This window comes from Achroia grisella, unplaced genomic scaffold, assembly GCF_030625045.1.
Source record: "Achroia grisella isolate CSIRO2021 unplaced genomic scaffold, CSIRO_AGI_Agris_v1 utg918, whole genome shotgun sequence".
NCBI classification, from domain to species: domain Eukaryota; kingdom Metazoa; phylum Arthropoda; class Insecta; order Lepidoptera; family Pyralidae; genus Achroia; species Achroia grisella.
The window spans coordinates 4,093,185-4,105,291 of record NW_026713067.1 but is presented as its reverse complement, the minus strand read 5'-3'; the positions used below and the strand labels follow the sequence as shown (position 1 = coordinate 4,105,291).

General features: G+C 33.2%; 1 protein-coding gene across 1 annotated transcript; it reads right to left on the bottom strand.

Moving 5' to 3' along the window:
• Positions 1 to 1,854: 1,854 nt before the first annotated feature.
• On the bottom strand, positions 1,855 to 9,123 carry LOC131853956 (carboxypeptidase B-like). The gene is made up of 6 exons (XM_059205054.1): positions 9,031 to 9,123; positions 6,592 to 6,801; positions 5,916 to 6,021; positions 5,138 to 5,260; positions 3,393 to 3,581; positions 1,855 to 2,519 (listed from the first exon to the last, which is right to left on the bottom strand). The coding sequence occupies exons 1-6, from the start codon at positions 9,099 to 9,101 to the stop codon at positions 1,911 to 1,913; spliced, it is 1,308 nt and encodes a 435-aa protein (XP_059061037.1). The 5' UTR covers positions 9,102 to 9,123; the 3' UTR covers positions 1,855 to 1,910.
• Between the last annotated feature and the right edge of the window lie 2,984 nt (positions 9,124 to 12,107).

Sequence of the window (12,107 nt, the reverse complement as noted above, 5' to 3'; positions counted from 1 at the left end):
GATTGTGGTGAAACTATACAGTAATAGATAGATATATCGTTTATTTGATTGTTACTAATCACATACAATTACATGTTCATAAATATAGACAATACATAGTACGACATAAGGTTTACAAATTTGTGTCGTTATGTGTGATCTGCAGTAATACAAAAACGTCAAAGCTCAGCGTGGAACATTGTTCAAAGAACAAAACATTGATTTTCAACTTCAGTAATATAGCTTATGCTACAGAATAACATATAGGCTATGTTTTTGATTGAAATTTATATACTGAAATGTAACGCGGCACACAGCTAAAACTTTTTTTTTTAGGTAGAACTCTAAGTTGTTTTTTATGTTTTGTTAATTGTAAGCACAAATTTGTCACATAAATGTCGTAGTTGCATTAAGGTTGCACTTAGTATAATATGATATAAATAATATATATATATATGATATAAAAATAGATTGTAATGTATTATATATACTGTAACTGTGTTGGTATACACCTTGTTGGTGACCTATTAAATAAATATATATATATATATACGAAACAAAATATCAAAAGAATAAAACGCAAAATTAATTGAATATTTTTAGTATTTTTTTTTTTATAACACAGGGGACAAACGAGCATGCGGCTCACCTGATGGTAAGTGATTACCGCCGCCCATGAGCACCCGCAACACCAGGGGAATCGCAAGTACGTTGTCGGCCTTTTAAAAAGGAATAAGCTCTTTTCTTGAAGGTTTCAATATCGTATCGGTTCGGAAATACCATTGCTGGAAGGTGATTCCATAATGTGGTTGTGCGAGGCAAAAAGTTTCTAGAAAACCGCACTGTGGAAGACCGCCATTCATCCAGATGATCAGGATGGTATTTCAGTTTCTGGCGGGTAGTACGGTGGTGAAACTCAGCAGCTGGTATTAATCCGAACAATGCCTCAGAACACTCCCCGTGATATATGCGGTAGAAAATGCGCAGAGATGCAATATTACGCCGCAAAGCCAATGGGTCGAGTCTGTTTTTCTTTTCCTTTCTATATCCCAGTTTCAGCTACAATTCTAATTTTGTTTGCTCTATCAGGAAGTTATTGTACAGTTAATTGCATAAATCATAAACATACTTCTTGCGTCGAAGTCAATTTTATTATATTGACGGCTTCGGGGGTCTAGCAGTTTAGCACATCGCCTTGCTTTCGATGGTCGCGAGTTCGATTCCTCGCACGGCATAAACATTTGTCAACTCATAAGGGTGTTTACTATATATAATATATATATTTATGAATATATATATATATATATATAGATCTATGTAGGTATTTGTATCGTTTATCTAGAACCCTTAACATAAGCTTTAGCAAGCTTAACTTGGGTCTAGATGGCGCTGTGTGAATTGTCCTAAGATTATTATTATTATATGCAAAAATTTAATGAAAAAAAAACAGTAATATTTTCAGCAGTTACGAGTTATATAATAGTTTATCAATAATAAACTTATTAAGTACACATTTTATTTCTGTAACAGATAAAATAATTTATTTTATTTTTTGTTTTAAGTGTTTTACTAGAACTCAGTTGGATAATGTATTAGAATTTGTAGTTTCCTTTAGGCCTGACATATTCGAACTCATAGGACGTGTACTCACTGCATTTCTAGAATGTTCGACGAATAGTGATGGGACAATGGTTTTCTCATCGATATCTATTTATGTCTATTTTTTTTATATAACTAGAGTGTCAGTCTCAGAACACTCCCCGTGATGCGGTAGACCATATTTCAGACAAGAAAATAAAGAAATAAAACAAATGATGCTATCACAGAAAAAATTACAAATGGACAAATAATACACCAAACTTTAATTCAATGCAACAGAGTATTTTATTATTCTAATACATAGCAAATTTATTACTTAATAATTTAATGAATTAATTAGAATAACCGTGTCTTCTTCTATAATTATCTCGTGCAAATCTAGCTCCTTCCTTAATACCTTCCCAAGTTTCAAATCCAGCCTGCTCAATGAAATCAGGGTCTACAAGGAAACCGTTCAAACCGCCGCTGTTTCTGTAAGCTGGTAACTCATAAGTATATGACAGAGGTGATCCAATCGCTAAACCGTAATCACCAGCACTACCAGAGGCCGCATACAGCACGTGGAAAGTATTACCCACAATATAATTAATATTTGATTGCCATTTCACTCTATCTATAGCTTGGGCCATAAGAACTCCAACATAATTAATAACAAGAGCATTTGGCGGTAAAGCACCAGTTCCCCAACCAAATAAGATCATGCTACCGTAACTATGGATATCGAGGAAGAGTTCAACACGATTTGCGTCTTGACCAGCAATACTCTGAAGTGCAACGATTTCTGGTTCCGATGCAGGTCCTCTGCCGTGGAAGGTTTCAGAACAGACGTTGCTGCTGGAAGCTGTGCCCCAGAGGATATCGAAGTTGCGATTAAGGTCAACACCGATGCAAGTATCTCCAACTGAGTAACCTGTAGCCCGATTCTTTCTCCAGAACCTAGTCTGTAAATATTAATTTAAATTATTTTTAACATTTTCTATTTACTTGTATTATGAGTGGTAAGAGTAATGAAATAAAGTTTACATAAACCCATATTTAAAAAGAAAATGTAATAAATCGTTAATGCAATAGTTTTATATAAATATCCTGAAATTGAACATGTACGTCTTTTAAAAACTAATCCAATATTGGTTTTGGAAATGGTAAAAGTTTTAATGCGTACAAACTTGTATTAACTATAAAACCAATTATAATCTACTAATATGTATTATATACGCGAACGTTTGTGAGATAGATAGATGTTTGTTATTCTTACACATAAAAACTACTGTACGGATTTGAAACTTTACAATAATATAGCTTATATATCCGATTAACAAATAAGCTATTGAAATTGCTGGCACAGCTAGTATTTTATATTTTTGTTAAGTAGATTCAAAATTTTGCAAAGTTGCAGCTTTACACTATTAAGTACAAAAGGTTGTAAGTAAAAAATGATAAATATATAAAAGATAGAAATTATCGCTGGTATGCAAGAAGTAGTAGATTTTAATTTTGTCTTAAAAGCTCGTACATTGACAAGAATATTATCAGATATATCTTCTTTGGAAAGTTTACACTCTTTCCCGAGGAGATAAAAACCATCGCTCCTAAGAATATCCCTCAATTCTTGTCCCTGACGGGTCTAGGTAGCGAACTTTGAGAAGGGCGAGCATAATAGATCTATGTAGGTCGCAGTGCTACAGGTGCTACACATCTGACAATAGTCCAAACAACCCAATAAAAAAAAAACAGATTTAGGTGCCCAAGTAATCAAAGTTTATGATTTATGTGTTGATTTGAAAACGAGAAATAAATAATTAGACTCGACTTACGTTGGTGTGAGCAAATTCATATCCATCAGGGTTAGCAATAGGCACGATGATCCAGTCAATATCTTGCTGCAGATCCTGTTCCACTACATCGATGACGAGCTTCTCAATAGCGTACAAGGTTGCAGGGAGTGTGATCCATTCACGGGCATGTAGAAGTGATTGAATGTACACGATGGGCTTACTTCTATCCTAAAAAAATATATTTCATAAATTAATACTAAAAAACAAAAAGTGTTCTGGCACTCCTTCAACACTCTTGAACGCAATCTATTTTAACTGCAAAAAGTTGCTATTTAAATGTTCACAGGCGTATTGGATTTATTTTCGATGTACCTGCGTTATTTTGTACTCTCTCACTTTTTCTTCTTCTACAAAAATCAATCGGTCTCCTCAAAATTGTTAAAAATAATTATTAAAATTCAATATTAAAAGTAAATTTGGGTTTCATTTAAACGTCCGATGTGTTAGCGAAGACAAAAAGTATATATAAAAGAAAAAATATATTTAATTTAAAAGTGAAATATATGTATAGTTAAGCAGTCCAAGAATCTCTTGAAACAACATATACTTGCCATCAAAGAAGAAACTGAATAATAGAAGATAATAAGTACGCAATCCGTCTTACTCGTGAACGAGTGCTGCTTGTGGGAACTGGTCTGTTTGGATTACCGATACTGATAAGACTATTTCCTTTTGACAAAAATATTGTAACATAAGCTGGTCATGATATTCTCCTTAATCGAATTTTAATAAATCTATATATCCCTAATAATATACAAGCTCATTTAGTAACAATAAAAACTGAGTTTCTCACAACAACCTGCAGTTTTTTGCCAAGCAGAAGAGGAAACGCTACAACACATCTTATGTGGTTGTAGCCTACTCATGCATAAACGAAATATCTCCTTTGGCAAGTGTACACTTTATCCTGAGGAGATAAAAACCATCGCTCCTAAGAATATCTTTCAATTCATGTCCCTCACAGGTCTAGGTAGCGAATTTTAAAAAAGGATGAGCACGATAGAGTTCTGCAGGTCGCAGTGTTACAGGTTAGCACCTGACAATAGCTCAAAAACCACAATAAAATAAATATCTGCAAAATATGTATTGTATATATACATATAATATGAATTAAATTTCATATGTCAGGGATTTAATAAAATATGAAATCCTGTTGATAATGCTGAATTAATTCTAGACGATATAGATTTGATTACATATTACAATTAAACAGATTCTATGATATCTCTGCAGATTATGAAATCGGTATTAATCCATGATATCATATTACAGGTTTTACCATCACTGTATGTACATTGGAATCAAGATCTATATATATATATATGATTTTCTGTATATGATTATTACGTTTATTGATATAACTTTAATGGACATAGTACAATAGAGAATAGTACATTTAGTAGACATTACACCATGCACTATTTTCTACAAATTGTATGGTAAATTTGAGGGCTTCGGTAGTCTAGCGGTTTAGCACATCGCTTTACTTCTGATGGCGGATTCGATTTCTCGCACGGTACAAAAATTTGTATTTATTAGTATAATTGTTTGTTGGCCTGGGTGTTTACTTTGCATAATATGTATGTATTTACAAAAAAAATATCTACGTCTATATATATCAGCTGTCTGGTATACAGAACACAAGCTCTACTTAACATGGGACTATATGGCGCTGTGTTAATTTTTCAGTGTTATTAATTATAATATATATATATACTACGAACCTGGAAATTAGTTGTAGAAATCTTCAAGTATTTGATATCTCTACCTTCGAAACTGTTTCCACCTGATACCACGGTGACAATATTAGGATACGCTGCTGCTAAATCTACTAGATACTGATCGACCTGGAAAACAAACCCTATTTTGAATATATAATCATTTTGCTATATGTCCCTACTTTTTCCATTTCATTCCATACTGTCTCCTGAGTCAATATCAAAATTATAAAACACATTTTTTTAAAATACTTCAATTTCATTTTTATCATTGCTATCAGTATTAAATACTTGCCATTATTATCAAGACATATGGTGTAATTAATCTTAAGATTATGCATTTCTATTTTCGTTGCTTTAGGTCTTTGGACTGGCCCTTCGTTCATACAGTTTTCGTTATTCATTTCGTATACAAGTTTTATGTATCAAAATATATTGGGTTACTAAATATACACCTGACTTAGTTCAGATATCAAACTTTATTATTATCAGCTTACTAGAGAGTTCTAATTTGACTCTTCTTCTCTTGCATTACCGTTTTATATTTTCATTCCAAAAGTAATCAAATATGACAAGAATTTAAACTAATACTAAGGTAATAAATCAAATCAAAATTACTATCCTATAAGTATTGAAGAACAGAATTGACCATGTAGAACATAGTGTCAATCCAATTCAAGTCAATATTAATGATCAGGTAAATTGAGCAGAAGACTATAACTAGAGTATATATTATAATTTTATACTCAGTAAAATAAACAAAGTAATAAAAAAACATACTCACAACACTGTATCTATGAATAGTGTCAAAAGAGAGTCCAATTCTGGAACTGGATTTGTTGCTCGTTTTCGATGCAGCGGCTAGCTTTTCATCTTCAAGCAACAGTTCTCTGTAATCAACAAAGCAAAATGGTAAAATACGAGTGCATGCAAATAAATGTTATATTATTTTAACATATATTAACATAATATTAAACATAGATTGTACTAAAAGTCCACCTTTTAATTTACTTATCGTAAATTTCAATGAACTTAATAATGTATTTAACAATTTGTCATTTAATAATTCTCTTTCAAATATTCAGATTATTTTCTAATTAAAATTTCGCTTATTCGTAACTCATATTCATCTTACAGTTATATAGTATAAATTAAATGTTGGAGATACTTCTTCACATCATTATTAATTAGGATTTCATTATAAACTACTAACAAGCAATTACAATTTACGTTTCAAGAACTCAAAAGAATCTTATAAACAAACAGATAGATCTAGCACGTAAAGATATCTATATATCGCGGCATCTACTTACCTAGAAGTGATAATAATGACAATCATGCTCATGAATAATACATATGAATTATGGATCACACACAAAAATAGATCTGATATAACAAATTGAATAAATATCTACTAGTGTAATAGTTAAATTGACAAATTAACAATCCATATTACTTACTCAACAACATTTTCAGTTACAATTTTGAATTCAATGCCGGAATCAGTAAGTAAGTCTTGGAATTGCTCTCGCTGGTCTTTTGGTACGAGGACTTGACCTGATCTTCCTGGTGCAACATGAGATAAAATGTCGATGTGAATTTGTTCTTCTAGATCGTTTAGGAATATCCCTTCCTCCTTTGTCGTGACGGTTACATCGTATACTGCGTAACTGGAATGAAATTTAAACATTTTATTTCAACATTTAGCAAACAATTTTTTTTAACAACTGACTACTAAATTTTTCTATCATTTTGATATATCGTTTGGACTAGCTTTTGTTTGTGATTTTGTCAAGTTACAGTGATTTACTAATATTAAATCGTGCCCAGTGGCGTACGTTGGGAAAGGCCTATGTCCAGCTGTGGACTGTAGTAGGCTGATGATGAGATTTAGTCTAGGTATATATATATATATATATATATGTTCTCCATCCCACCCTCCATTAAAGGTGATTACAAACACTTCATAGCTATTATAATAATAATAATATAAATAATATAACAATACAAATAATCTCAGGACAATTCACACAGCGCCTAGACCAAAATTAAGCTACTTAAAGCTATGGGTACTAGACAACTGGTATAAACACATAGATATATTTTTTTTTCGTAAATACATACATATTATACATAGAAAACACCCAGACCGATACAAACAATCATACTCATGAATACAAATGTTTGTGCCGTGCGAGGAATCGAACCCGCGACCATCGGAAGTAAGGCGGTATGCTAGACCGCTAGACCACCGAGGTCGTCAAAAATAGTTTTTGCTGCGTACCACTTCAATAAAGACCTCAAACCTTGCGTTACCCTTATTGTAGCAATCACTAAGGATAACGCAACTTATAGCCATCAATTGTCACACGGTCAACATCAAAATATTGTCACACGGTTACCCATGGAAAACGTTGATCAATTCGATACAGAGTAAATGACATCTCATAGTCGACTGGTGTCCCAGCGTATGGGACCGCAGGAATGTGCTCATTCTATCATCGACAGTCTTGGTGGTCTAGTGATCTAGCACACCGCTTTAATTCCAATGGTTCCTTTGGGTCCAATGACGAGTTGGCTTCTTAGCACAATACAAATATTTATATATATATACGCTGGCGAGATACCAGTGGAGAACGCATGCTCATCTTGATCATCACGATCATATATCATGCATGAGATTAGTTAGCTCATCGTGGAGAATCATCAGGAATTAACAACGATGGTTTCCAAACGGACCGCGTGGAGATCGACCTGATATGTTACAGATATGTTTCACATTTCTAGCAATGACGGTCACATATTCCCTCTACATCTTATTACTAACAATCTTCTTCTTCTTCTTTTGTACTTATGAACTAAATATATACAAAAAAAATTAATTGTATCTATCAGTTGTCTATTACCTATAACAAGCGCTGCTTTGCTTGGACCTAGATGGCGCTGTGTGAATTATCCAGGGTTTTTATTAACATAAATTATTGTAACCTTATCTGATATTTACATACAATTGTAGAGTACAGTAACTTCTTTTATCTTTTGTACGTACGTACTATCTCGAGATATTGCAGGTGAAAACTGGTTATTGGTCTAATTGATAAATTAATCATAACCATATAATTACACAATTTAATTATTGCTATATGTACAGTGTAATTTTATAATAGAATTAACTTTTATACTAATAAATTTAATATTCTCTTTTAAATTATCTTTCCTTTTCTAATGGTACACACCTCGTGAGAATCTCGGTTCTTTTTAACCAGTTGCAGAATATAAGGTTTCATAATTATAATATTAACTGCGAGTATAAGTTCAATACCTTTTGATTACACATTGTAGTCCTACTCATTAACATATTAATTCTTCTCAGCTTCTCCAATATTGGATCAGATTTTTCACAGATGTGATGCATAACTTGTGTTGCACTATAATGGGTTTAGTCTACCAATTTATGTTAATTGAAGATGTCATATCAAGGTTTTTATGAGATCATTATACTTCGAATAAATCTAACTGAAAATAAATAACTCTGGACAATTCACACAACGCCATCTAGTCCCAAGTTAAACATAGCTTGTGTTATAAACACTAGACAACTGATATAAATACTTACATTTTTTTAATACGTACATAATATACAAACATCCAAACCGATAAAAAAATCATACTCATTAATACAAATTTTGTTTGTACCTTGAGAGGAATCGATTCTTCGACCATCGGAAGTGAAGCGGTATGCTAAACTGCTACACCACCAAGGCCGTAAATTTTCAACTCAATTAAAAATATTACTGTAGGGAAAAATTATAATACAAAAGATTCGACGTTATAAGCGGCTAAAATGTCCTACATGAATGAATGATTTTTGATTTTATTTATTACTAATAAATTCTTACCCTTCATATTGCTCGTGCTTTGCGAGTACAACATAAAAAGATAAACACACAAGAAATATTGTCTTAAACATTGTATTCGTATGCTAGTCGACTGTATTCAAATAATGTGGCTGAAGTGGTGCAATGGACTTTATTGAATTCAGTTTTATCAAGATAAGTTAATAGAGTTTTTGTTGCGATTAATTCATTAATCTGATTAGTCATAATCAATTAATTTTGATAAAATACTGGTCTAATCTCTGTCTACTCATATTAGGTATTTACTGTATTTGTTTATTAATCTTTAGACCAGTGGTTCCCAAATAATAATAATAATAATCTCAGAACAAATATATCAGAACAGTTTATTTACAGAGCGCCATCTAGACCCAAGTTAAGCTAGCCGAAGCTTGTGTTATGGGTACTAGATAACTGATACAAATACATAGATAATTTTTTTCGTAAATACATACATATTATACATAGAAAACACCTAGACCGATACAAACAATTATACTCATGAATACAAATGTTTGTGCCGTGCGAGGAATCGAACCCGCGAGCATCGGACGTAAAGCGGTGTGCTAAACCGCTAGGCCACCGAGGTCGTCAAAAATAGTTTTAGCTGCGTACCACTTCAAGAAGAAAGATGAAGAAGAAGAAGAAAGAAAGACCTCAAACCTTGCGTTACCCTTATTGTAGCAATAACACAAATATTATAAATATGAAAGTTTGTGAGTGTGTGTGTATGTTTGTTTTACTGACGTATCCCTTGATGCAACTTCACATACCCCTAGGGGTACGCTTACCAACTGGTAAATAACTTATTTGGAAGCACCGCTTTAGATTGTTTTAATTAGGGATGAGCAACACGCGGCCCGCGATCCGCTTGCGGCCCGTTAAACATGTCTATGCGGCCCGCATTTCTATATTTGAATTTATTTTCTTTATTTCACTTTCTCCCATTAATGTATTTTAATAGAATAGAATAGAAAATCATTTATTCAAATAAACTTACATTGAAGCACTTTTGAATAGTCATTACATTTTTTAATCTACCGCTCGTTCGGAAAGCTGTCTCATCACAAGAAGAACGAGCAACTTGCGTGTTGCTCTTTTAAATAATTTTATTATTACTTTACATTTTTAAGTTTAAGTGTGTGAATACAAACCACCAATTAGCACTAATTCTATTAAATACTCAAATAGAAAAAATATTGAATATATAACCAACTGGTTAAACAATTAATAAGGGAAATCAGTCATAGTGATTAGAGCAGACCAGTCCCTACAAGCTGCAGACGTTCACGAGTATGAAGCCATGAGCAAAGATGAGCCAGCCATCACTGCGCTCGACCATATTTTAGGGAGCCCAATGACCCGGCCCACAACGCCGCCACAAGTCTGGACATTTTAGTGAGCATGACTACTCAAAACACTAGACTTCGTCAAAGCTACTTACAATTGCTATCTGATAGTTATAGTATTCACATTTTACATAAGAATGCATGCGGCAATCAATACAAAAACCGCTACGCTTTCATATTTCTAAAATCAATCAATTAAATCAAGAAAGCAATGAGAAAATTAAATTAAATTATAATGTTGTATGCTAATAAACTAGTTATTTACTTGATATGTTGTCGTCTATGAATTCGTCTATCCTGTAATAGGCTTTCTTACACAAAAATTGTTTAATATAAGATTTGAATTGCCTCTCTGTCAGATTTAGTGCAGATTCTGGCAGTTTATTATAAAATCTTACGCAATTACCATTGAATGAATTACTGACTTTGTGCAGGCGGCATTTAGGTAAAAGTAGCTTATTTTTATTGCGTAAGTTTCTATTTGTACTGTCTTTAAGTTTGATTAGTTTGACGTCCAATTTTAAACACTAACGAAGTATCATCCGCAAACAGCACTATATCTGCAATTTTCTCTACCATAAAGGGAAGGTCATTTATGTAAATTAAAAAGAGAAAGGGGCCTAAGATTGTGTGGAACGCCCATCCCAATATTAGCTCCCTTAGATTTTATACCGTCAATATAAAATCTAAGGGACAAATAAAATGGTATACCATACTAAACTAAAAAAATTTTTGTGTCCAGTTACTCACTTGTCGGCGACTTGTTCAAACATGCAATACGAAAGATAAAATCTTTCGTATTGCATGTAGGAAATACATGCAAAAATATTTTACAGTATTTTTTTCTAATGTACATTATAAATAAAGTTTTGTATATTAAATCATGTGCGGCCCGCCAAAAACATAAATTTAATTGGTCTGTTGATTAAAAAGGTTGATCACCCCTGATAAAAGGTAAATTGTATTATAAGCTGCCTTTACACTGTTTAAATTTTACCTCCGAAATACCATTGATGGACACTGGTATTTCCGAACCGATACGATATTGAAACCTTCCTGAAAAGAGCTTATTCTTTATTAAAAGTCGGCAACGCTCTTGCAATTTCCTAGGTGTTGCTAGTACTCATGGGCGGCGATAATCACTTACCATCAGGTGAGCTGCAAGTTCATTTGTCCCCCATGCTATAAAAAATATTTTTCAATTGAGAATTGAGATAAGAATAAGAGAAAATATTGTCCGGAATGGTAATGTTGCCTTATGACTTCTTCACTCTACTCTCACCTTCTACTTTCGCAAAGTTAGTTCAGTCCATCCATGAATCTATCACGTCCCGTTTATCCCGTCTGACGGATACGACTTTAGTCTGATAGTACCGCTAGGGGTTCAAACCTCGTCTCAGGCCGTCATAATTTCGATACTCGTTTGAGTTGGACGGGGAATGAACAGAGGTGGACCACCTTAAAGTTGTATCATTCCCAGAATTAACACAATATTTTTCTTGAAACTCTATTTATATAACAGAACCTAAAAAAAGTTATAATAAAAAAGGCGATGTCGCGGCGGACTTCTAGTATGTGACATCGATAGAACCCCATCACTGCCGGCCAGCGTCCAGTGTCACGTCTGAGCTAGGGGCAATATTTTCCACTGAACGAACCTCCCAACCCCACCCTCATCTCACCCGACACGCGAAGGCATCCAAATTCTTTACTTATTGCTTACATGAAGTA

Coding starts and splice junctions, on each gene's coding strand:
- LOC131853956 (XM_059205054.1), bottom strand. CDS start 9,101: ATGTTTAAGACAATATTTCTTGTGTGTTTATCTTTTTATGTTGTACTC. Junction 6,022..6,591: donor GTAACTGAAAATGTTGTTGA/GTAAGTAATATG, acceptor TGTTGATTACAG/AGAACTGTTGCTTGAAGATG. Junction 2,520..3,392: donor ATGAATTTGCTCACACCAAC/GTAAGTCGAGTC, acceptor TAATATTTACAG/ACTAGGTTCTGGAGAAAGAA.